We start from the raw sequence: 27005 nt of genomic DNA, 5'->3' as shown, positions 1-27005 counted from the left end.
TGTTCAGACCACAATTCTTATTCTAGAGAAGCTCCTGCATATTCCTTGGGCAGCAAAGGTAACCAGCAAGCAGTACTGGAATGCATAACACCAGATATGTCACTAGAAGGCAAAATCATGAAGCCGCATCTTACCTACCTTAGTCATGTCAAGAGCAATGATGCTAGCACGAGTTAGTGGTAAAAGGAAACCAGCCCATCAAAGAACATGGTGGCTGGACATGATCAAGGCTGACACTAGCCACAACATAGAAAAACTCAAGTAGTGCAAGATGTGGGAAAATACGGCTAGAAGATAGAATCATCAAGAATTGGACATCTCTAAATGAATATCATCCATTTATCATCCATCTCCATCCAGGTGGAGAAGTTGAGGGTTGCTGGGGATGGATATCCCATAGGCCAGCTAGTCCAATATCGTTGGTGGGGAAAATAGATGCTGCTCTGGCTGGCTCAGGAATTCTGGGAGTTGCAGTTCACAAGTCATCAAAGGATCATAGTTCCACATCTCTGCTTTAAATGTTGGCCAGTAAGTATCCGCTCTTTTTCTACCATTTGAGGGTAAGCCTGTTATCCTCTGTGAGAGGCAGCCTGTTCTCAAGCTCAAACCTCTTCTGTTCATGCATGCTCTTTCATCTCCTGCAGGGATCTCCTGTTCCATCTCCTGTTCCTCTTAGTTGGTTTCTGCAACCACAGGGACTGACACCTGCACACATACCAGCGAATATGCTTCACTTACATGAAAGAAAATGATCAATTTTCAAAGACTCCCCCTCCTCTTTCTTAAGTTCAGTCTCTGGTGCAGGACTGAAGGGCAAACTCTGTGCCCACTTTCCCTTGAGTTGGTAAATGTGGGGTAGACCTGCAAGGGCACCAAATAGGCAAGAAAACCCCATCCCGCAGGCAGTTAGATCAGAGGGAGGCCGTGGATCGATTCACGGGGAGGAAAACCCGTAGATTGGCGCCCCACGCTTTATCGTGGCTTGTTTAACCACGATTGATTAAGTCGGCTGGCAGACGGTCCCATGTGATCTGCTTTGCCCCGCGCCCTCCCTCACACACTCCTGTACAATTTCAGCCTTCATTCTGATTAAATTCCGAATAGATAAGGCGGGATGAGTCAGAAGAGCTGAGGAGGGGGGGGGGAGGCAAAGTGCGTATGGGTGAGTAGCTTGCAGTTTAAAAAGAAGCGGAGCAGTGCGCCCCCCCTCCCTCCTTTCAGGTGATCTCTACCCCATTAAAAGAAAACCCGCAACGGGGCAGGAAACTCCCGGCTCCTACACAACGGTGGCACGCCGACTGTCCCGGCCGGGATACGAAGAGAAGTGGGCGCCGGGGAGGGGCTAGGAGGGAAGGGGCCGTGCAAGGGACGGGAAACAGCTGAGGTCCCCGCCTCTCTTCGGGTTTTCCTCTCGTGCAGCTCGACGGCTGCCGCTTCCCTCCGATCCTCTGGCAGGTAGGGCGTGCGCTTGCTTTCTTCTCTTCCCAATTGGGTGCGCCTCGGTTTCCCCTCGTTCCTTACCGGGTTTCCCCCCCCCCCTCTGGGGCAGGCTTGGTTTTCTCTTTCCTTTTCGAGGACTCCCAAGAAGCGCGCTCCCGATCCCCAGCCGCCGCGCTTTTAGAGTAGGTTGCGATTCTGAAAGCGCGCCGAGGGAGACCAATCGCCATCTCAGCCTGGAGGAACTTTGCCCGGGGCCCAAGTGCAACGAGTTACTTCGCGTTTAAAAAGAAAAAGAACCCGGGGGCTTGCGGTAGTTTTTTTTTTTCCCCTTCCGATATTGAAAAGTAGCTTGCATGCTGGTTTTCTCGATTTAGGAGTATCTTTATAACTCAGAGGAAATCCCCCCTTCCAAATTTACCTTCTTCTTAGGTCTAGTATCTACAACCGGTTTACTTATTGGGTGGGGGGAGGAAATACTACGAACCGACGGGATGTATTAATGACGGCCTTTGTAAATGTTGTTTTATTAACAAGAGGAAAAACGGTAAAGCGGGTCCTTAATAAAAGCCTACCTCGAAGTCCATTTTCCTGCCCGAATTTTCCTCGGAAGGACCCCCCCCCCCAAAAAAAAAAAAAGAGAGAGAGAGAATTGGCGGCGCGCAAAACTCCGAAGTGGCTGGGAAGTCTTCTCCATCTCACTTTTTCTTCTCCGCCCTTGGGCTGAAGGGTGGAAGGGAGGAGGAGCGCCATTTATCAACATTGGGGACAGGTGGTTCTTTCGAAAGAGCGAGCGAGGCCTTGGCTCCAAAAGTGGTGGTTTCTGGGCGTTTTCCATTCCGCATGTGGAGAAATATAGTCGGGTGGAAAATCACAGTCTTAACTGTAACCTTCAGCAGAAAGGGACGCAGAATGGGAGTTTTACAACTGGGAGGAAGCAACCTTTCAGCCCACTCGGTTGAAGAGGGTTTAAATTAAAAAAAGAAGAAGTAGTTCCCTAGCACTCTTGAAAGGCTAACAAATGTAATCCAGGGACCAAAGTGAACTTTCTCAGGTGCACAAAAGGATGCTTTGCGTTATCCAGGATAATTGTGAAGGAGCCAGTTGCGCAAGGGCAGAAACAAAATGCAAAGGTGTCATTGTGAGATGCTCATCTGGAGTTTCAATAGATGGGAGAATAAATTCATAAAGCAGCGGTGCAAACTTCCTGTTGGTGGTAATCTGGCTATCAGCTCTGGCAGGTTTCAGAGTTTCATTTTTACACCAGTACATCCTTTGTAAGCCTGCAGCCACCACTCAAGAAGCTCACTCCCCACCACCACCACTGCAAGCAACACTGATCTACATTGAGCCTACTAGCTTAAAGTGAGCTTTGAAACATGTAAAGTTGGTAACCAGATCATCAGCAATAAGAACAATAAAAGTGTTGATCTGGTAAATTGGTTCTAACTAGACATGGCATAATTGGCTGCAGATAATTATGGGAAGAGGCTAGGGCAGTCTTGCTTTGGGTCAAGACCTTAGTAGGAGAGATAGACTTAATGGAGTGGCAGCAGGCAAGTACATGTTGTGGGCATCTGACTGGCAAAGCTGTGGTGCTGAGAGCACCAGCAGAGAGAAAAAAACAAGTTGCGGTACTGTGCTTGACTGTCGTGGCTAGGACATAACAAGCAGCATGGATCCAGTGTGGCCTCCATGAGTCTGAGTTTTCCTGCCTTGAGTGGAAAGGAATGCTGGTGTTGAGTCATCATCAGTATCATTTTAGCCATTATCTATCCACTGCAGGATAAAGACCTACTCTGTGTAATACTGTTTTGAGCTTTCTTTTGCAATACCCGCTGATGTGGTTGATACATCTTGTTTTAGTAGGCACTTTTTACCAAGTGGGATCCATTCTATGACTGCCTTGGTCCACCTGCCATCAGTTATTCTTGCTATGTGACTAGCCTATTTCTATTTCAGTTCTTTTACTGTCTTGATGATGTCCTATATTTTCATTTGTTCTCTAATCCATGTAAAAATCTTTCTATCTTGTCTTGTAATGTTGACCATGTATCTTTCCATGGCTTTTTGCACCATCCATATCTTTTATATCGATTGGGAGGTTAGCGTCCATGTTTCACCGGCATATGTTAGAACAGGTAGCACAGAGTGATCGAAAACTTTTCAGGTATATTTTATTTATTTATTTATTTATTTATTTATTTATTATTCATGCTTCTAGACCGCCCCCTCTCCCAGAAAGGGACTCGGGGCGGTGTACAGTCCATGCCAAATATATCAAAATACAATAAAATTGAATATGTACAGTTAGAATGGAGGAGGTTAAAAATGGAATTAAAAGAACTGTACAAAGCAATATATATAAATATAGGATTTTGAACCCCTAAAACACATACAATAAGTTAAAAACAATACCCCTAAAATAACCAGTTAATACATTGGCCAGGAGGGACAGTTGTAATTATGCCAGTATAGAGGGAAGTTGTTCTTGAAAATTATGCTTGTCAAATGCCAGCCAACCACAATTAATACAACATTCAATTTCCCATATTGCATCATCTTCCATTGAGATCCATTGGCCAAGGTATATGTGGTCTACTACATCTAGCTCTTCTCCAGATATATAAAAATATTTGGTGAATTTATTAAACATAACCTGAATAATGATATAAACATGAAGGGGTATGGAAACAAAGTGAGGATATTCTGAAACTTTTAAAGATGGAATCTTGGGAGAGGGACATTCATTTAATAAGAGTAAGAGCCCCAGGAAAATCTTTTCTTCTGGATCTGACTCTAGAGAAGCAGTGCTGCATTTCAAAGAGAGAGAGACATAAAACTGAAATGGAAGCAGGCTGCTGAACACCATCAAGACAATGACCCAAAAAGAGCTTTATAGCTTTGACAAGTGCTGTAGCATACAGAAGTATAAAATTAAAGTCTGAATCTTTAGGAAGGGATTATTGTCACAACTTTTTTTATTCCCACTTGTTTGAGAATAGCAACATCAAAATGTCTCCTTAAATTAAATTTTACCCTTGGGGGGAAAAAAACCTAAGAGTTAGGAATAGAATCTACGGGGAAGGACTGTGAGTTCCATGCAGTTTTATTTCCCCAAGCAGAATCCCTGCTGTTATGTCACTTCACACTTACGTTCCATCACTGGCACTTTGTGCTGTGTATTTGTCAGGCAGCACAATGTTGAAGGATTTCTACGCATCTACAGCATATCTCTTGGTGTGTCCCTTAAAAGCTTGCTTAATGTAATTTTAGGATTAAAACTTGGGTGTGAAAAATCAAATTATGTCTTTAGTTTCCATTTGTGTTCTTTTATTAGCTTGTAATCCTTTCTATTGTGTCCATGCAGATGACGTCAGGGAATTTCCCCTGACAGTCGGCATCTGCACTAGCAACAGCCAGGTCGCGTCTGATTGGCTAAGACGCCACCTGGCTGAGAACGGGGAAACTCCGGCCTGTGGATTGGCTGGTTCGTCTGACAGCTTCATATAAATAGCTGTCAGACGAACCCTGCTTGCTTCTCTCCTGTAAATAAGTTGAGTGTGTTGTATTCAATAAAGCCTTGTTAATTCTCCTCACGACTCTGCTCGCCTTTTGTGCCAACTTAACACTGGCGACGAGGATGGGATCTGGCTGCCGCTAACCCACCGAACGTTCCACCTCGGCACAATTGTCCTGGCGACCAGTTTTCCGTTCCTGCCTAACTTTTGAACTCTGAGGAGACCATGTCGGCGATGCCAACTTTCGTCCCCTTTGGCTGCGACGGCGAGACCTGGGAAGCGTTCCTGGAGCGCTTCGAGTGCTACCTGATCGCCAACGGCCGACGCGATGTGCCGGACGACGAGAAGTGTAGTTTCTTTCTGAGCTGTTGCGGCACGCCGATGTTCAGCGCCGCACGCTCACTAGCAGCTCCTCAGCCAGTCCACTCACTGGACTGGGCCAACTTAACGGAGCGTCTACAGCGCCACTATGCCCCTACCCCATCCTGGGTGGCGAGGCATTACGCTTTCAGACGCTGCGTGCAGAAGCCGGAGGAATCTGTGAGCCAGTTCCTCCAGTCACTTCGCACAGTGGCGATGAGGTGCGAGTTCGCCGATCTGGACCGCAACCTCACAGAGCAGTTTGTCAGCGGCGTCAAAGACTTGCGCCTACGCCGGCGGCTTCTGTCCCAAGCGGACATCACGCTCACCGGGGCCATTGAACAGGCAAGGGCGGCCGAACTCTCCGACGAGTCCATGGCGGAGATGTTCAACCTGCCGCCTCCGCCAGGCCGCACTTGCCTGTTGGACGAGTTGGTCCCTCTGCCAATCGACTACCCTGAGGAGGGAGCGGTGGCTCGTATAGGCCAGTCCTCAAGAAGACGCGCCCCTCAGCGAGCCCGAGAAGCCGTGACCGCTTGCCTGGGCTGTGGAGGCAACCATGACCGCTCTGGTTGCCCCTTTAAGGCTGCGGTATGCCGCCGCTGCCTTAAGAAAGGACATTTAGCCCAGGTCTGCAGAGCGCAGTTTCCCTTGCCTCAGCGCCCAGATGACGTCTCGACCGCAGCCGCCGCCAAGCCGCGACCCGGGAGCCGTTCTGGATGACAGCAGCAGCAGCAGCAGCCTTTGCGCAGAGGCTGCTACGCCGTGGACGCTGATCAACACGCCAGCCCCGCAGAGTTGGCCTTCCACACTGGTGCAGGTGCGGAGTGCATCAAGGCGTCGCTCCTCATTGAAGGCTCCCCCTGCACCATGGAGGTGGACTCGGGGTCTTCCCGATCACTCCTGTCGTGGGCAGAGTTCTCCCGCCTCTGCCCAGGCATCTCCAAGACCCAGCTCTCCTCCCCAGACGCAACCCTACGGGACTACCAGGGGACTCTGATTCCTACCCTGGGTTGTCACCTGGTGCGGGTGGAGTATGGGGACTTTTCGGGGTGCCTTCCCCTTTTGGTAGTGGAAAAGCCTTTGCCAGCCCTCCTGGGCCTTGACTGGTTCCCGGCACTAGGCCTGTCAGTGCACGGGGTAAGGCAAGTGATGGCCACGCCTCCTGACGTGGCCGACGTACTTGCAAGGTTCTCTGATGTGTTTGATGGGCAGCTGGAGGCGTACAAGGGAACTCCCATTTCCTTGAATCTAGATCCCCAGGTTGCCCCCATTAGGCTGAAGGCCCATAGGGTGCCTTTCGCCTTAAGGGCAAAGGTTGATGCGGAGCTGGACAAGCTCGTCGTGCAGGGAGTCTTGGAGCCTGTGGATTACTCCAAGTGGGAGACCCCTTTGGTCATCCCAGTTAAGGCGGATGGTTCCATTCGCCTCTGCGCTGACTTTAAATCCACCATTAACCTTGCCCTCCAGGCGAACCCCTATCCAGTTCCGTTAGTGCAGCACTTGCTCCACTCTTTGGGACAAGGCTGCATTTTTGCGAAACTGGATATGGCGCAGGCCTACCAGCAGCTCCCGGTGGATGACGAGGCGGCGGCCGCGCAGACCATCGTCACCCACCATGGAGCTTTCCGTTGCCGCCGCTTGCAATTCGGCGTTTCCGTAGCCCCGGGGATCTTCCAGAGCCTTATGGAGCGTTTGCTCCATGGGCTCCCGGGCGTGGTTCCGTATTTCGATGACGTCCTGATCGCCGCTAGCAGCCGATCGGGCCTCATCGAAGTACTGGTGAAGGTCCTCGAGCGTTTCAGGGGCGCGGGTTTAAAATTGAAACGCAGCAAATGCTCGTTTGCTGTGCCCCGGGTGGATTTCCTGGGCTTCACTATTGATGCCCAAGGAATTCACCCCACCCCTTCCAAAGTAGCAGCCATCAGGAACGCCCCCACGCCTGCCTCCAAGACGGAGCTGCAGGCGTTCCTTGGCTTGCTAAACTTTTACGCGCCATTTTTGCCGCATAAGGCGTCACTAGCCGAGCCGCTGCATCGGTTACTCGACCGATCGGCAGCCTGGCGCTGGGGCAGCCGCGAAGCGCATGCGTTCGCAGCTGTCAAAGACATGCTGACGTCAGAGGCAGTCCTCGTCCAATATTCAGACAAGCTGCCTTTGACTCTTGCTTGTGACGCCTCCCCCGTGGGTTTGGGGGCGGTCCTGAGCCATGTGCTGCCCAATGGCTCGGAGGCCCCCATAGCTTTTTATTCCCGGACACTGACTTCTGCGGAACGCAACTACAGCCAGATCGACAAGGAGGCTCTGGCTGCAGTGTCAGGGATTAAGAGGTTTCACGATTACCTCTATGGGCGGCACTTTACTTTGTTCACCGACCATAAGCCACTCCTTGGGCTTTTGGCTGGTAACAAGCCGACCCCTCCCATCCTGTCACCTCGCATGACTCGGTGGACAGAGTTCCTAGCTGCTTACAGCTACACTCTGCTCTACCGTCCGGGCAAGCACATAGGGCACGCTGATGCCCTAAGCCGTTGCCCCCTTCCCGTTGCAGACCCTCCGACAGTGCCTTGCCTGTCGGTTTTGGCCATAGCGGATTTGGCTCTGCCCCTTTCTTCCGGAGAGGTGGCCACAAAATCTAGGGCTGACCCTGACCTGTCCCAGGTCATGCTTTGGGTCCAAAGGGGCTGGCCTGAGGGACCGGTGCCAGAGCACCTTCGCCCCTTCAAGGCCAGGCAGTTGGAGCTGTCACTTCACAGTGGGTGCCTCCTGTGGGGTGGCAGGGTGGTCATTCCACCCAGCCTGCGCCACCAGGTGCTATCTCGCCTTCATGAGGGCCACCCGGGCATAGTGCACATGAAAGGCCTGGCGCGCAGCTATGTCTGGTGGCCTCGCATTGACGACGAGATAGCCGCTTGGGTGGCCGGCTACTCCCCCTGCCAACTTTCCCGACCGGCGCCACCGGCGGCCGCTCCGCGGGAATGGGAATTGCCCCGTGGGCCTTGGTCCCGCCTTCACGTAGATTTCGCGGGCCCCTTCAGAGGCCAGGTCTTCATGGTGGTGGTAGACGCCTATTCGCGCTGGGTGGAGCTCATTCTCATGAGATCCACAACAGCCGAGGCCTCGATCAGAGAAATGATTAGGCTTTTCGCCACCCACGGCTTGCCGGACGTCATTGTCTCTGATAACGGGCCTCAATTTGCGTCCACCGCTTTCCAGTTATTCCTGGCCTCTCAGGGCATCCGCCATGCCCCGGTCGCCCCATACCATCCAGCTAGTAATGGCCGGGCGGAACGGGCGGTCCGCTCGGCCAAGGAGGCGTTGAGCAGGATGGATGGGGCAGACTGGCCATCAAGGGTGGCTGCTTACCTTTTGGTACAGCATGCCACTCCTTGCCCCCTGTCCGGGAAGTCTCCAGCCGAGCTGCTGATGGGCCGGCGCCTGCGGATCACTTTGGATAGGTTGCACCCGCTCTATTCAAATGAACAGCCTGGCAACCTGGGGCCCCCTCCCCGTTCCTTCGCAGTGGGCGATTCCGTGTGGGCTCAGGCCTTCTCAGGGGCGGTTAGGTGGGTGCCTGCCACCATCACCGCCATAACCGGCCCCTGTTCTTACAGGGTCCAGCTACATGATGGGACCGAATGGCGGCGGCACCTGGATCAATTGAGGCGCCGCCTACCGTTCAACAGCGACAACAACCCTGCAGGGTCGACCGTCGACGTCACTCCACCTGAGCCCACCAACACATCGATTCCTGGTGCCCTTCCACCAGTCACAGTTGACCCAGTCCAGCTGCCCTGGGCCGTTCCGGCCTCGGACGCCGCCTCCCGGCTGTCCATAGTTGGGGGTGTGCCGCCCATTAGGCGAATTCCTCCCGGTTTTCCGTTGGCCTTCCCCGAGTCAGGCCAAGCCTACCCTGATGTTCCCTGCTCAAGCCCGCCTTCGGCCGCGCCCCCTCGGCCCTGCCTACCTGATCCTTGTAGTTCTCCTTCCGTGGTGGGCCTCCAAGATGGCGCCCGGAGCTCCACTCCCTTGCGGGAGGAGCTTCGACGAGCACCACCTTCTCCGGCGCCTCCTGTCGAACTGAGGCGTTCTGGGCGGGTCCGGCGCCGCCCAGCCTATTTGCGTGAGTACGTATGTGCGTCGTCTGCACATGCGCACTCACTGGGGGGGAAGGAGTATTGTGTCCATGCAGATGACGTCAGGGAATTCCCCCTGACAGTCGGCATCTGCACTAGCAACAGCCAGGTCGCGTCTGATTGGCTAAGACGCCACCTGGCTGAGAGCGGGGAAACTCCGGCCTGTGGATTGGCTGGTTCGTCTGACAGCTTCATATAAATAGCTGTCAGACGAACCCTGCTTGCTTCTCTCCTGTAAATAAGTTGAGTGTGTTGTATTCAATAAAGCCTTGTTAATTCTCCTCACGACTCTGCTCGCCTTTTGTGCCAACTTAACACTTTCTATATGTGTTTACTGTGAGATGGCTGTATTTATTTGTTTGCCACTCAGAATTGCCTTGAACTTTCGAATAGGTGGCAAATAATTTTGATAATAATAGAATTTTATGGGGACATGCTTAGAATGCAACTCGGGTCTATGGTATCCCAGAGTCGCTTAGTAGTGAGATGGCTGGCATACAAATTTAATAAATAAATCTGTCAACTGATTATATTTAATGTTTGCTTTTAAAATCCAGAGAGAACTCCTAGCTTAAGGCAACTTTCTTCTCCTGCAAGAATACTTAAATTAAAGCAGCTACTGAATAGGCAGAGTATATAATTCAGAAATCATCTGAAATTGCCTTCTTTAATCTAAAATTATGTCCACAAATACTAGGTTGGTTGATGATAATCACAAGTGCTACATTTTGTCCAGAATCTTACTTGTCCCATAAATAGAGCAAAGATGTAGAGCAGAGTAAAAACTGGTTGAATTTCTACTAAAATAATTTTCCAAGTCCAGCAGTAAAAATAATGTTCTAAAGGAACATGTTCTGTTTCTGTTAGTCCTTAATGAATCCAAGCTCCTATTTGTTTACAAAAAATAAAACAAAATTTTCAGCATTCGTTCTTTTGATCCAACTCTGCACATAAGGTAAAAAGGAAGGTTTTACAACTGGTTAAACAGCGTATCATCTTTCATGTTCAAACACTGGAACAATATGTTGCAGCTGTACACCAGTGTCTCTTTTTGAGGCTCTTCTGTTCAAATGGATCCTTTTTAAAATTAGTAATAGAAGGTTACAGGTGGCTGAACTATTAAAGAGTCCCTTTTGTTACAAATAATTGGTTTTCTTACTTTGGGTTTCTTTTCTGACAGGAGACTGGCCAATGTATAATATTACACTTGATTTCTGCAAGATTTGTGTTATGATCAGTACCATCTTTTAAAACTTTTTTTCCTTTACCCTAACATTCTTTAAGATAATCCTAGATGGAACTTGAAACCATCATTGCATCTGGTAGCTCATTTAAATGGCTCCATCCATATTCAGTCTGAAAACTGATTAAACACAGACTCTACAGCTTGAAAATCAGCTACTCTTAATTTTGATTTTCTTTTTTCTCTATCTTGTCTGTTGAACAGGTTTAAAGAAATTTTATACAGTTTATACATTTTTTCATGGCTTTTGGATTAGGCTAATTCAATTTATTATGTGATTGATTTCCCATCATCTCTGTGTTTCCATTCCTACAACAGCAGTGTTGTGAGTTAAGTTGAGTTGAGAGAGAACAATTGGCCCAAAAGTGATGTTGTGTAGCTAAGGATACTCTTGATTTGGTCTCCCTGATCCTAGACCAACTACCTGGTATATCACTCTGGCTAGTTGTCTTTTTTCTCTATTTCTATTTTTTCCCGTCTCCCTTTGATGGTCCTACCGCTATTTATTATTTCTTCCCTAGAACTAATCATATGCATATATACATATACATATACACACACACGCTAACAGTGTTCCAATATTTGAGAGGCTGTCACAAAGGAGGAGAGTCAATCTATTTTCCAAAGCCCCAGAAGGCGAAACAAGAACCAATGGCTTGAAACTAAACAAGGAGAAAAGCAACCAAGGAGAAATTTTGAAACACTGAGAAGAATCAACCAGTAGAACGGCTTGTCTTCAGAGTTTGTGGAGGCTTTTAAAAACTGGTATAGACTCTTGCTCCAGCACGGGGTTGGACTAGATGACTCCCAAGGTCCTTTCCAACTCTGTTACTCTATCTCCCATATCTATGTTCTGTAATGCAAATGAGATGATTTTTGGAGGAAGAAGAGATACCTAGGACTTCTATGTATACAGGCTGACAACATAGAAGTTAGCAATGGAGATTAAGGAAAGAGCTTCAACAAAGTTCAGAGACCTGCTTTTTGAATGAATCTTATTATGCTTGTTTTCTATACAGCCTATATTATAACTTCTATACGTCCTATATTATAACTTCAACTCCTGGTATTGGTGTTACCAGCAATGTCTAAGCATGTTCTTTTTGAGCCCAAGAGGTTAATGTTTTGCCAGTTATGGGTTTTTTTGAGAAAAACAAGCAATTTTCATGCCCAAGAGGTTAATGTTTTGCCAGCTAATTTTCTTTTTTCAGAGGACAGGCAATGTTATGTGGTCGTATGCAGATTCCCCCTCGCGCCCATATCTTTTATTTTAAGCATTGTCATCTGAAATCTCATCAGATTTTTGAAGTCATTCACGTAGAAATACACACACACACATACACTGAGGATTCCACAGCAGCCATCTAGGGATTTGCAAATGTTGTGTCCCCACCTTTGAAAATTACATTGCCGACTCCTAAGGCACATGAATGGATTATTCATATTAACTGGTACTTGCACTTAAGACCAATTAATGTTCAATGCAATATTCAGTGCAATACTCATTAAAGCAGAATGGGCAGAAGGTGATTACTACTCACTTTCAGTGATGTCCAAGTCTTTGTAAGTCAGGTTAGTTGCTAAATTCTAGCATCAAAAAGTGACCAAAGTCTTTAACTCAGTCTGGTAGAACATATTTCTCAACGAATTTGCACCAGAGAAACAGAATTTCTTTTTTAAGTTGTTGAGTTGCTTCTTATCAATGATTCTACTTGGGATATAATAGAAGAGCTCCAGCTTTTAACAGATGCTTTCTTGTGTCTATTTATGAAATAGGTAGAGTACTGTATACAATATATATAGATAGATAGATAGATAGATAGATAGATAGATAGATAGATAGATAGAGACAGAGAGACAGAGAGACAGACAGAGACAGAGAGAGAGAGGAGAGAGAGTTTCTCAAGAATTGACTAAGCTTTCTATTTAAAACAGTTTTCCACTGTAACTTCTTCAAAAGTAGCAGCTTCTCTGGTGTTATGAGAATATGTAACTTGAAAACTTGAGCATGTTTTTCTGAAATTGGTAGAATAATGTAATGCACTTTTGGGTTTTGTGGCTAATTTCTCATCACTGACCATGTAACGCAAGGGTATGTTACGTATAGATCTAGACTTCAAAGTTAACTGATAAATATATCTACTTGTCACTTTATAAATTAACCTCATCTACATAATAATTTAGGGTCTTTTCAGATTTAGTTGAGATATTTTTTCTGTATTGGGACACTATTATGATACTTTCAAACATTTTGAAGGAGTTTTTTTTTAACCAACTTACCAGTCAAGGATACTGGGAGTATTAACTCTGAGAGACAGTGTAGAATGGCGGGGCCTGGCATGCTATAAGGTCCATGGGGTTGCAAAGAGTTATACACAACTTAGTGAATGAACAACAAGTCAATGATATGTACAATATCATTCATTTTTTTTAAAAACCAAATTAATTGTTGCATTTCTGCTAAAAGTTGCTTGAAATATTATCTCTTTATTATCCACTTATTTTTATTAACTTGATTCGTAAGGAAGGTATGTGTGTTAAAAGTATAAATCTTTCTGCATTAAGAAGTGATGCTAGTATTGAGAGAGTTGCACTAGGGAGATCAGATGCCAACTGTTTAGAAGAGCCTTGATAAACCTGCAAATTCTAGGAAGGGTAATGCCTGGTACTATCATTACACAATTACTTTGCCTCCCATGGAAGATGTGCTCTTGAAAGACACAGTGCACCTGGATCTTGACATCTATTCAAAAATAGTTTTAGACTTCTCAGAAAGGTCCTTGTTTTTGCTGAATCTCCTCCAGACCTCGGAAACCTGGCATCTCTCCAAGTTCCTAGACCTAAACTATGATTGTCTGAATGCTTGCCTGTGATGTAGCTGCAAGTAAGCAGTCTAGTGTTTTCTGGCGATATGCCTCTTTTTCTAAGTTGTTGTGAAAAGAATAGTTGTGTAACGGGAAAAGGAGAGGTAGGGAGGTTTTGTTTCTTTTTAAAAGAAGGTGTATGAGTTACCCATTTGGACTCTGTGCTGTTCCAAACAGGTCTCCTAAATAAGGCTGTAGGTAACAGGCTTCAAGGTTTCTGTGAACAAAAGGTACTGTTGTGCTGCAGCACAATTGCCTTCTCTGTTTTTTGTTTTGGTGTTCTGCCTTTCTTTCCTGTAGTTTTTGGCAGACTTGTTTCCGCTAAAATTCTCTTCTCTTTTTTCAGCTTATAAGAAGTAATTATCCTGCCATTGCAGGATGGTCAAAAGTGAGTTAAGTTTCCGTAATAATGTGGTGTCAGTGGAAGCCTTGATTGTTATCTCAGTCCAGCTGAGCACCTGGCATGTGCTTCAATGGGATTTTTGGTGTGGGTGTCAGATAAGTTCCACAGGCGAGAATGGAGAGTTGCAGAGTAATCCTGCTCAAGAGTGGATTGCTCCCAGAGGGAAGAGAGCTTTGAAGGCTGCCAACATGGAAAGTCTCAGAGGGGGGATCTGTGACTTCGGTACATAATTTATGACTGTGATCCCCCACCCTAAGGCTTTTAGGATGAACAAGCATGCCTTTGAAACACTACCTTTTGAAGAAGCTCCCTGTATTGTTTTACAATTTTTTATGCGAGATCTATCCTCCAGATTGACCCTGGAATGAATGCATAGCAGTGTTCACAAAGCCATCCAATCTGTGCCGTGTCTTGCCTCATGTACACACAGGCTTGTTTGCAGGAATTCTCTAGAGCACTTTTCCCAGGGTAAGCTCTTTGTTGGGTGTATTGGGGGGATGGGGAATCATAGTATGATAGCCTGTAGAGAACAAGGAGTGCACTACCTAACAAAATTATCTGTTTTCAAAGTCAAAGGATTCCCCCCCCCTCCCCATTATAATAAATTGGATTGTGTAAAGGGAATTCTATCTTTCTTTCTATTACAAATTCAGGATAAATTCTAAGTGGAAAATGAAAAAGGAAGAAAAGCTTCTAATAGATGATAGTTTTAGTTTATTTCCTGTACGGCAGTAGCTTTTTTTTCCTTCAGCCATTCTTGGAGGAAAAAAGAATCAGAAAAGTATTATCACAAACATAGTGCACAAAAGGTGACTCTTCTTTTTACTTCTAAAGTATAGAACTTTTAAAAAAATTATCAAGAGACACATGCCACCAGGAATAATCTGCTGATAGATATCAGCCAACAGTTGGAAGGGGTAAAGTAAGAAATGGCTCAGCAGAACAAGACAAGCTATGTGCCACAGGTCTGCAATTGATGGCTTGAAAGGTAGGTATGTTTCAAGCTTAGGGAGACTTAATTCCTAACACTAGAGAACAGAAAAATTATAGGAAGTAAGAAAAGCACTTGTTGCAATGAATATTTATGGGACTTTTCCCAAGTTCCACACATCTATTGAGCAATGAAGGGCTTCCATTTGCATTTAATGACATGGGGAATATCCTTGGATCTGGTGAAAAATGATTATGTAAGCCCTGTAAATTGACTTTGTAGCCCTGTGGATGTAGAGGTAATTTTCGACTTACAACAGTTCATTTAGTGAACTGACTTACGAGTTTTTCACTTATACGGTTGCAGCATCCCAGGGTCAGGGGATCAAAATTCAGACACTTGGCAACTGGCTCATATTTATGATGGTTGCAAGTGTCTCGGGGTCATGTGTCATAGCACAGAAAGTTTGGGCTCAGTTTTGATCGTAAGTCAAGGACTATCTGTATAATGTTTAAGAGGTGGTTTTTTTTAAACATGAGCTAGTTATTCAGTGGATTAAAGATCTGATGTTACTTGCATTTTATGAACAAGTTTCTTAAATAAATTATGAATGATGATAATAAAATGTGATGGCTTTTATTGAAATTGGGTAAAGTTAAATTCATATATGCATAAATTGAGAGTGTCTTGACCACAATCCTATATATACTGAAGATCTGTTTAGACCATGTGTCTTGAAAGGGACAGAATTTCCAGGTGGTACTGCTCTAGTTTGTTACAGGTGGTAGGAAATTTCATTAAACATTTCATACAGGTATTATTAATGAATGATGCTTAACACCTGCCAACAATGTTTGAACAATGTAGTTTCCTTGCTGAGATGTCACATCCCCATGAACATCTTCAGGAGAAAAGCTGTATTAGCTTCTACCTGAGACAAGACAAAAGGTAATTCAGGGGTCCACAGGTGTGAAAGCCGATACTTTCAGCACTGTATACAGGTAGTTCTTGACTTATGACCATAAGTGAGCTCATAATTTCTCTTGTTCGGCAAGAAAGTTGTTAAGTGAGTTTTTCCCCAATTTTACAACTGTTCTTGCCACAGCTGTGAAGTGAATTACTACAGTTATTAAATTAGTAACACAGTTAGTAAGGGGTTCTGGCTTCCCCATTGTCTTTGCTTATTAGAAGGTTGCAAAAGGTGATGGCATGACCCAGGACACTGTTAACTGTTGTAAATATGAGACAGTTGCTAAGAGTCCGAATTTTGATCACATGACCATGATCTATTTGTATGTGACTTTTAGGCTTTCTTCCTAGAATCATTACCGCTGAATGCTGCGGAGAGATTGATGCCATTTGAAAGATTATATAAGGAGTGGAACTTCAGCACTCAGCATTCTAGTTTTGGTAGTTCTTAACCAGGGTTATAAGAATAAGGCATTATAGAAGAGAACTATTATGAATCACTTCTGGTTTATAATAGGGGGAAGATGCTACTTATACAGATTAGGGATTATTTATACGTAAGGGATGTTTTGAGCACTATTCTGTTTAAAACTACCTTTTGAGAGATAGCACTCTATTTTCCTTTCCCAAACTTCATTTGATATCTTCAAGTTCAGTATAGTGTCACAGAATGTACCTGTGATTATGATTAATTGTGGCATTAATATTTCTGCTTTATATAACCGGACGTTGTCAATCTATTGTCCTTGCTAAGTAATTCATTAAAAACAGTGTTTCATATCCGAGGAATGCTGTTCTTTTATTTCATATCTCTTTTTTTATGAGACATAGCAGTTAAGCTAGCTTCTTAGTCATCTACAGTATTTCCTAACCTGGTGCTCATCCGGTAGTGATACGATCCCCAGAATTTATAGGCAACAATTTATCCAAGTTAGGGGAAAACGCTGGAAGCTAATCTGCTTTTGTCCAACCCTTTTATTGGAATAGTGCTGTGGGACATCCTTAAAAATGCAAGTAGATATTGTTAGGACCAATTGTTTACCAAATCCTCTGTATTTTAGATAAATATATTCAATAAAGCCGACTGGCAATAACAGTTTTCTAACATTTTCTAGTATTCTAGGGTAATATTTAAAGGTGTAAAACTGAGTGCCTCACTTTATTTCATATATATTTTTCATAGCTTTAGGTCAATTTGACAGGATTTTTCAAAGAGGGCTGTTAACCAGTTTTAAGATCTGCTGGGTTTCTTCTCTGAATCCAATCTTTCCTCTTAGTTTTTTCATCAGACCTGGGAGGTGGATTGGTCATTATTTTCATTTAATAGAAGAGGGTAGGTTTTACAAATACTTTTTAAAATCAGTCTTTATATTTCCATCTTGATATCTTAGTACATGACTACTAGTCTTATGAGAGCAGGCTTGGGTTACTTGTGACTTCGCCATTATGTGTGAATGTTGCTACTGTGGCTTACACTCTGTAAGCTTTTTACTGTGACATGTAAAAATATAGCCTGCAAACCTAGTGTAAAAGGGAGCCTTTGTGAAAGTCTGCCTGCTGAAAAAAAATCTCCTGGCTTAAGAATCCACCATGTTTATCTAATTTATAGGAGAAAAAAGTGCTCTGTTTGGAGAAATGTGCTAAAATGTAGTTTCACAATTGCAGAATCTCCTATCTCCACAAAACCATCTTGTGTAACTGATTCCAGGAAGGAATTGCTATTTTGGTTTAGCAGTAGTTTTATTATGATTATAATACAGGGAGAGAGAAAAATGAATCCCCATTCTCAACACATTGCGTCTCTGATCCTATCCATTACTCCTCTATGGCTATTCCATTTAATACAGGACATACCAATTAAGCACATATAATTATAATGCCTTTTCCAGAGCTTTAAGGTAATGTGGGGCCAATTTATAACTTTATAATGTTTGGATGGAAACAGAAATGAGACATATAGGAGCTGTGGTGGTGCAGTGGTTAGAATGCAGTATTGCAAGCTAATTCTGCTGACTGCCAGCAGTTCAATTTGCGTCGATTCACGTTGTTGACTCAGCTTTCCATCCTTCCGAGGTTGATAAAATAAGCTGACTTTGTAAACTGCTTAGAGAGTGCTGAAGTCTTATTGCTATTTTATATATTATTTTTGCATTATCATTATCACATTAGGCTTTCTGCTCAGGGTGGGTCTTTTTCTCGCTGCTAAAATCTGATAGACAATTTTTGTCCTCAAATATTTATATTTAAAAAATAGAGGGACGCGGTGGCTCAGTAGCTAAGACATTGAGCTTGTCGATCAGAAAGATCAGCAATTCAGCCGATGTGTTCGAATTCCTAACACCGTGTAACGGAGTGAGCTCCCATTACTTGTCGCAGCTTCTACCAACCTAGCAGTTCGAAAGCATGTAAAAATGCAAGTAGAAAAATAGGAACCACCTTTGGTGGGAAAGTAACAGCGTTCCATGCACCTTCAGCATTTAGTCATGCCGGCCACATGACCACGGAGACATCTTCGGACAGTGCTGGCTCTTCGGCTTTGAAACGAAGATAAGCACCGCCCCCTAGACTCAGGAACAACTAGCACATATGTGCGAAGGGAACCTTTACCTTTATTTATATTTTAGAACAAAAATTTACATGTAAAGTTTTCACACAAAAGAGTGATGGTCCATGGATGTATTTGGAAGGAGTTGGTGCTCCTCAAAAAAAGAATTTAAAGGGAGAAAAAGGAAATACATGAAATTGTACAGATACGATGGAAGCAAGGATGGTTTGCAGGCTTTGATAGGTATAGAGAGGTATGCTGAATTCAGGGGTGAAATTTAGCAGGTTCTGGAGAACTGGTAGCGAAAATTTTGAGTAGTTCAGCGAACCAGCAAATACCACCTCTGGCTTGCCCCAGAGTGGGGAGGGAATGAGGATTTTGCAGTATCCTTCCCCTGGAGTGGGGTGGGAATGGAGATTTTGCAGTATCCTTCCCCTGCCATGCCCATCAATCCACACCCACAGAACCAGAGTAAAAAAAATTGAATTTCACCACTGGCTGACTTGTGAATGTATACTGATTTTAGATACCGTATTTTTCGGAGTATAAGACACACCTTTTCCGCCTCAAAAAAGAGGCTGAAAATCTGGGTGCTTCTTATACACTGAATACACCATTTTTTGTCCCCCCAACCCCCCCCCCCTTTCACCAAAATGGCCATGCATAGCCTTTAGGAGGCTTTCAGAGTGCTCCTAGGGTCTGGGGAGAGCAGAAATGAGCAAAAAATGGGCCATTTTTTGCTCAATTTACCCAGGCCCCAGGAGCACTCTACAAGCCTCCTAAAGGCTATTCATGCCCTTTTAAAAAAAAGAAACGGGCCCTCTTTTTTTGCGTAAACCGGGCCCTTTTTTGCTCATTTCCCCCCCAGAAGCACTCTACAAGCCTCCTAAAGTCTATTCATGCCCTTTAAAAAGGGGGCGGGGCCGTTTTCATGAAAAATGGGCCATTTTTGGGAGGTTTGCAGAGTGCAAAAACTTTTTTTTTAAATTTGCCTCTTCAAAATCTTGGTGCGTCTTATACTCTGGTGTGTCTTAATCTCTGAAAAATACAGTATGTTCCCCTTCTTTTTCTATTGTCTTCCACCTTCAGTTTCCTTTGCTTACTACTTTTTTTTACTCTTAAAGGGGATACCAGGTATGCAGATGTAAATCAAAGTTATGAATAAGAAGCTTAAATACAGGTTTGAATTTATGTCCATCTGTCAGTATACATACCATACAGTGGCGTAGCGTGGGTTATCAGCACCCGGGGCAAGGCAAGTAATTTGCGCCCCCTAACCCGTGGATTTTAGCACTCGAGTCTCTTCCACTAGATTAGTTAAAGAAACCCTTACCCCTAAGCACATGTATTGTTTGTTATGAAAATACTGATGTAATTAAAGTAAAATGCATCTAAATACAAGTTTATTTTCAAACACTTTATTGAGTTTAGTGATTCTGCCTATGCCCTGCTAAGTGTCCAGCGTGCCCCCTTTCAATGCAGAATGACCAGCGTGCCCCCTTTCAATGCGGAATGACCAGCATGCCCCCTTTCAATGCAGAGAGACCAGCATGCCCCCTTTCAATGCAGAGAGACCAGCGTGCCCCCTTTCAATGCAGAATGACCAGCGTGCCTCCTTTCAATGCGGCCGGGGCCCCCTGCACCCCCCACGCTACGCCACTGCCACAGAAGCATCTTTGGACAATGATGGCTCGCTCGGCTAAGAAAGGGAGATGAGCACTGGCCCCTAGAATCAGACATAACCTTTACCTTTTATAAGTATTACAGATAGTCCTTGACTTACAACCACAATTGAGCCCAAAATTTATGTTGCTAAGTGAGACATTTGTTAAGTGAGTTTTGTCCTATGTTAAGAAATTGCGGCCAGTTTCTTGCCACAATTGTTAAGTGAATCACTGTAGCAGCACGGTTGTTAAGTGAATCTGGATTCCACATTGACTTTGCTTGTCAGAAGGTCGTAAAAGGGGATCACATGATCCCACAATACTGCAAGTCATAAACACGAGTCAGTTGCCAAGCATCTGAATTTTGATCATGTGACCGTGAGGATATTGCAACAGTCGTAAGTGTGAAAAATGGTCATAAGTCACTTTTTAAAGTGATGTTGTAACGTCAAACAGTCACTAAATGAACTGTTGTAAGTCAAGGACTTCAGTCTGTCTCACTAGGTATAGATATTTGTTAATATTTTCATAATGACCTTTGAAGGAGTTCTGTATACAGTCACAATTAACAGAGAGTGCTTAATTTGAATCTCTTTAGTCATTTCCTACATTCTACCTTGCACTTGGCTAGGAAGAATTTATTATTTAAGAGTATTGCATCTAATTAAGATGTCAGCCTCTGCTTTTTAGTCATCAAAGTTAGGTATTTTCTATTGCAATTATCTAGTATTTTGTATAATTACATAATTATATTCCTTGCTTGAATACTTTCTTCCTGAAGATAACGTAATGATATTTAACAGAATCAAATGCACATTTCTTCCCTTAGAAATCATAAATCAAATCTACAGGTATAGGATGGAGGACATGGTGATGTCTTGGTAATAGAACATGCAAGCATTTTGAAAAGATAAAATAATTGCATACAATATATGAGTGAATGTTGCAATGTGGCTGCAAAAAAGGCAAGCACAATTTGTATACTTTTCAAATCACAGGAAGGAAGTGTTCCCTTTCATTCTGTGTTGGCCAAATCGCATGCTGAATTATTGTGTACAATTTAGAGCATCACACTAAGAAGGATTTAGACAGGTTCAGAAAATAACAGCAGAAATAAATGCAAGGGAATTTAATATGCTCCAGTTATTGTGTCTGCAACTTTAGGATTATATTACTCAATGGCAGCTGTGTTTTATGTACTCCCAAACACAGAGACTTTCACAAGACCATCCTAATGTCCAAACACTTTATTTTGCTTACTATTGATTTAAATTCCCAAGAACAGAAACTGGATTGCCAAGATTGGTCAAACATGCCTGCTTGCAGAAGAATCATATTATGAGGGGTCTTTGGTGCTCTTTGAGCTTGCTTGTTTTCTTGCAGAGGTTTCATTACCCAAACTAGGTAACATCATCAGTGCTAGTAAGGAGTGTGGCGTCACTAGCACTGATGTTACCTAGCTTGGGTAATGAAACGCAAGCAACTTCAGGGAGCACCAAGGACCCCTCATATCAACCCTGAGGTACAAATATTTCTCTTTTATTAGAATCATACTACTTTACTCCTGAATCCACAGATTGCACACGTCTTATTCTTTAATTAGGCATGAATTTGTATGAATGCAATTTAGTCAACAAACCACAGCTAAGCCAACTATGGCTTTTCATGCAAACAGATTTCACCCCCCCCCCAGGTAAATCCATAGTTTGCTTACTCCTAATTATTTCGCTAAGCCCGACCTGTCTCCACTCACACATAACGTGTGACTTAAATGCACATCTTGATTTACAAGCCACAAGTAAGCAAACCACCACCTGTTTTACACAGCTGCATAAATATGTTCGCCCACTTTGGTTTCTTCCAGATTACTTGAGGGATGCAAGAGACTTTTGATGTCCCACACAAACATTTAGCGGAACCCAAATTATGTTAGTATCAGAGAAAAAGGTCAGCCGGGACAGACATGTTTCACCCTGGCACGACTTCTATTCTTCGAAGAGCTGCGTGAACGGGAGGGCAAAGCTCTACCGAGCGGATTTCAGCCCAACCCCCCCCAGCAGATCTAAGTTGGCCCCAAAAGTAGCAGCTCTGCAATCGCCTTAAAGGCGCAGGAGGTCCGTCGGGGGGGGGGGAGAGGGGGGAAGGCCAAGAGCGGCCACGAAGGACCGACAAGGGGCAAATGTCTGGCGTAGGGAGGCGCTGGCGGTGTCTTTAAGGCGCTGTCCCCGCCCCATTTTCAGACTGCTGGACACCCCGCCTTCCTCCTGCCGAACCGGCGGCGGAGGAGCGGGCAGTACCGTGAGAGCTACGAGCCGCAGGTGTAGGCAGACGAGCGCTTCCGCGAGTGCGAGCGCGCCCCTCTCAGATGGTGCGCCCGGTGCGGCCGGCCCCCCCTGCACCCCCCACGCTACGCCACTGATACCATAACTAGGTATATGGTTAAATGTTAATGATCAAGCATTAGTGTGTCTAGTATATGTTATAAAGGATATCTTCTGAGGTTGGTAAAAAACAAGGACCCATATTGTTGAAGACTGTATGCGGACATTGTAAACAGCTTAGAGTGCTGTAAAACTCTACAGAACAGTATGTAAGTGCTATTGTTACTTCTATGTCTTCTTTCAACTAAATGATAAGATAAATTTACAGCAAATTATAAACAAAAGAGGTGGTTCTCCCTGACTTTTATCTTCCTTTTCATTTATAGGAACTTATGAAAGAGAAATGTGAAGAGAACTGCGCACGACTGGAACTTAATCATGTGTACAGAGAAAATCCCTTAAATGTCTGAAAGGTTCCAAATGTTGTCTGAAATGCTAAGGAGGAAACTTCGTCACTGTGGTATCCTACGGTTTAAGCCTCTTTGGGTGTTAGTTTGTACAGTTGGAATCTTCTCTTATATTACAATTCACCAGAAACCAACCTACCAAGATTATGAGCATTTGGAATTGACTAGTGAACACCCTAATACAGTAAACTGTTCCAAGATACTAGAGGGTGACACAGAGGAAATTGAAAAAGTAAAGCTTGAGCTGTTAACAGTCTCCTTTAGGAGAGCCCCCAAAATGACTCCAAATGACTATATCAACATGACAGTTGATTGTGCCTCCTTCATTAAGAGGCGGAAATATATTATGGAACCTCTCAGCCAAGTAGAAGCAGAATTTCCCATTGCGTATTCAATAGTGGCTTACCATAAAATTAATATGCTTGAGGGACTTCTGAGAACCATATACGCTCCTCAAAATTATTACTGCATTCATGTTGACAAGAAGTCCCCGGAGTCTTTCTTGGCAGCGGTAAAAGGGATTGCATCATGTTTTCACAATGTCTTCATTGCCAGCCAGTTGGAAAGTGTAGTGTATGCCTCATGGAGCCGGGTACAAGCTGACCTCAACTGCATGAAGGACCTCTACAGAAGGAATGTGAGCTGGAAGTACTTGATCAATCTCTGTGGCATGGATTTCCCAATCAAGACCAATCAAGAGATTGTGGAGAAGTTGAAAGCCCTCAACGGTGAAAATAGTTTAGAAACGGAAAAAATGCCTTCAAACAAAGAGATGAGGTGGAAGAAACATCATGAAGTAGTTGATGGCAAGGTAAAAAATATGGGGATAGACAAACAGCATCCTCCTCTCAACACACCCATTTTCTCTGGAAGTGCCTATTTTGTTGTTAATAGGAAATTTGTGGAATATGTATTAGAGAACAGCAAAATTCTTGCTTTTATAGAATGGGCTAAAGACACGTACAGTCCTGATGAATACTTATGGGCTACAATTCAGCGAATCCCTGAAGTTCCTGGTGCAGTCTCTGCCAGTGACAAATACGATGTTTCCGATATGAATGCCGTTGCCCGGTTTGTGAAGTGGCATTACTTTGAGGGGGATGTATCCAAGGGTGCTCCTTACCCACCTTGCAATGGAGTTCACGTCCGTTCTGTATGTGTCTTTGGAGTCGGAGACTTGAGCTGGATGTTACGGAAACATCATTTCTTTGCCAACAAGTTTGATACTGACGTTGATCCTTTTGCAATTCAATGTCTGGAAGAGCATTTACGAGACAAAATGCTACAACAACGCAGACGTTAACGTGCAGTGTTCTTTTTATGGTACACATCTTTCTCATTTGATTAAATTGGCAGAAAAGAGATGGAAAATACAATACTCCTTTTTTTGTTTTTAAACAAAGCTTGTAGGGTGATTATCTAGCTGATTGTATCCCCTGAGCTTTCTTAATTGTTTTTTTTTTCTAAAATAGTTCTATTACAAAAATTCTCTTGCAAAAGGCCACAGGATTTTAGGCATGAAACAAGATCCTCCAGTTTACAGCTGAAAGACTTACACTCTGTTCACCTCTCCTCTGTATCTTTTAAAGAATTCTATTAGAAATCAAATAATTTTGATCCTTAGTTTGTGTAGCCACTAAGACTACTTTCCTTAGTGGAAAATGGACTATTTTGAGGACAGTAAGGAGACAACTAAAAGTAGCCCTGGTGGAAAAGATCTCAGATTAAGGGAAATTTATGCGATTATGAAACAATAATTAGAAGTATATTTATGTCTCTATAGTCAAATTACGGAATTCTACACACACACACACACACACACACTTTTAAACTGTGCCAGCAATATTTACATATATACGCAAAACACATGGAAGTTGTTTTTTTTCTAAGCTTAATTTTTCAGATAGACTGTATTCAGTTTTTTATAGAAGTTTTGTCAACAGAAGCCTCCTAGTTAAAATATTCTCAGGGAAATAAAATGTATGCCTGTTCGTGTTTTTTTTTTTTTTAATATAACGTGATGGCATTTATGTTTGCTGCTTGCCAGACCATTTGTCACTATTCCATAACGGGACAACAAAACAAATCAGTAGAATTGTTAATTCATGATAGTTCCTACCATTAGTTTTACTACTGGAAATTTTTTAATCTTCCAAATTGAAAAAAAAATGTGTTCTTTTTAAGCCTTGCTTTTATGCTCACTGCATACAACTCTTCAAAAGGGGAGGAGTTAACATATTTCAGTTCTTAATAAATCTAAGCAGCAGAGCAAGCAAGATCTAGAACAGGCATAATAAGTGCTGCTTCTGTTTACAGCTAGAATTTTTTCTTTTCTTGGTGTGTTTCCCAATGCTGGCTTGGAATTTATGGAGATGGCATGAGGTACAAAATAGGACTTCAGTTTCCTGCTGAATATCCCAGTGTTCCAAAATAGCCCATAATTAAAACTGCCCTGGATAGAATTCTATCTGCCGGCTGCAATATATTATGTCAAATTATATTTCTATACTACTGGGTTTTGACATGTTTTATTTCTTAGGTGTTAATTTTAAAAAAGGAGACAAAGTCTCCTTCAAGTTGAGTTGGGTTCTTGTGGACATCAAGGGAAAGCTCATCAGGTTTTCTTGGCCAGCATTGGTGACCAGGGCTGACGATTTTATTTATTTATTTATTTATTGGTCATCCCCATTGTAGCCTTACAGTCGGGTAGGCAACGTTGTAGACAAAAGTGAAAATGTTTTTAAAAGAGGACAAAATCCTACCTGGCCCATCGATCAACCAAGCAGGATGAACAATTATTTAAAAATTTGCCATCAGGATGATTGAAAAACATGCAATTTCAATTATATTGCATAGATAATATGTGGGGACAAAGTTTCTTAAGGGTTATTTACCAAGAGTGCCTGTTCACTCCACTTTGGACCTACTGCCCACTTTACTCTTTTGAGTCTAGTCATCTGACTACAGGTAAAATGAGTTTCTGTAGATCAATGTTTCTCAACCTTGATAATTTTAAGATATGTGAACTTCAACTCCCAGAATTCCCCAGTGAGCCATGGAAAATCTGGGATTTGAAGTCCACATATCTTAAATTTGCTAAGGTTGGGAAATGCTGCTGTAGGATTTATCCCACAATGCTCATGACTTTCCTTAAGTCACCCTACTTTAAATATTTTTGCTGCAGGTTACTGTAGTAGAATCTTATGTTCTTTCCTTCATCTTTTTGTCCATGGACGTTTTTTTCCAACTTCATCTTCCCTACCGGATGATCTTAGCCCTACTCTCTCTTGATTTGGAGTTTCCAGTAGCTGTTAAGAGAGGCTTATGTTCAGACATCTTGCTTGGCATGATCCCAAAACATTACTGAAAACCATAGTTTAGCTATGCGACTGGACCATGGCAATGGGTCCTGACTTATCTTCAAGATTCAGCAAGACATTGATTGGGTTATCTCACATGTTGGATTCATTTAGCATGTGAATGAATTCTCTGACTTGGTAAATTCTTAAATATAATGGTACTTCATACTTCAGTTAAGAAGAATGGATGTCTTCCAAAAATGTCCATGTACGTGCAATAAATCATTGTATGTGGTAATTTATTTTAATTTTGTTTGCTGTTTCGCACTACCGAAGATCTCATCTGATAATAACTGATTATTAATTACAATTCACTGATTATAAGTGAATGGATTTTTGTTAGCTACATCAGCATTCAGTTGACCAATTCTATGTTGTAATGCTCAAATACAGTTACCAAAACATTTAATAAATAATATGTAATATAGTAATGTATGGGATTCTTTATTAATCTACAGTATTAATAACAAATTATTAATAACAATTGTCATGGACTCACAACCACAATTGAGACCATAATTTCTATGGCTAAGGCAAGGTGGTTGCTATGTGAGTTGTGCCCAATTATAAAATCTTTTTTGCCACGGTTGATCAGTGAATCACTGGAGTTGGTAAGTGAAACACATGGTTACATGTAAATCTGACTCCCCCCATTGATTTTTTGGTCAGAAGCCAGGTGGGAAGGTCGCAAACGGCAATCTCATGACCTGGAGATGCTGCAACCATCATGAATACATGCTGGTTGGCAAAACACCCAAATTTTGATCACACGACGGTTGCAATGG

The 27005-nt window shown here is 43.5% G+C and overlaps 1 protein-coding gene across 7 annotated transcripts; it reads left to right on the top strand.

Moving 5' to 3' along the window:
- The first annotated feature begins 431 nt into the window (after positions 1-431).
- On the top strand, positions 432-26638 carry GCNT1 (glucosaminyl (N-acetyl) transferase 1). 7 transcript variants are annotated; one of them, XM_081941925.1, is made up of 2 exons: positions 432-528; positions 22781-26638. In XM_081941925.1, exon 2 carries the CDS (start codon positions 22857-22859, stop codon positions 24162-24164), a length of 1308 nt encoding a protein of 435 aa, XP_081798051.1. In that variant the 5' UTR covers positions 432-528; positions 22781-22856; the 3' UTR covers positions 24165-26638. The 7 variants fall into 7 exon arrangements, with proteins under 7 accessions (XP_081798051.1, XP_081798048.1, XP_081798053.1 ...); XM_081941922.1 differs by lacking the exon at positions 432-528 and adding an exon at positions 1158-1455; XM_081941927.1 differs by lacking the exon at positions 432-528 and adding an exon at positions 1602-1622.
- Positions 26639-27005: the final 367 nt, after the last annotated feature.

Source organism: Natrix helvetica (genome assembly GCF_964273705.1).
Source record: "Natrix helvetica genome assembly, chromosome: 2".
In the NCBI taxonomy this organism is placed as follows: Eukaryota; Metazoa; Chordata; class Lepidosauria; order Squamata; family Natricidae; genus Natrix; species Natrix helvetica.
This window is presented reverse-complemented; position numbering and strand designations above follow the sequence as displayed.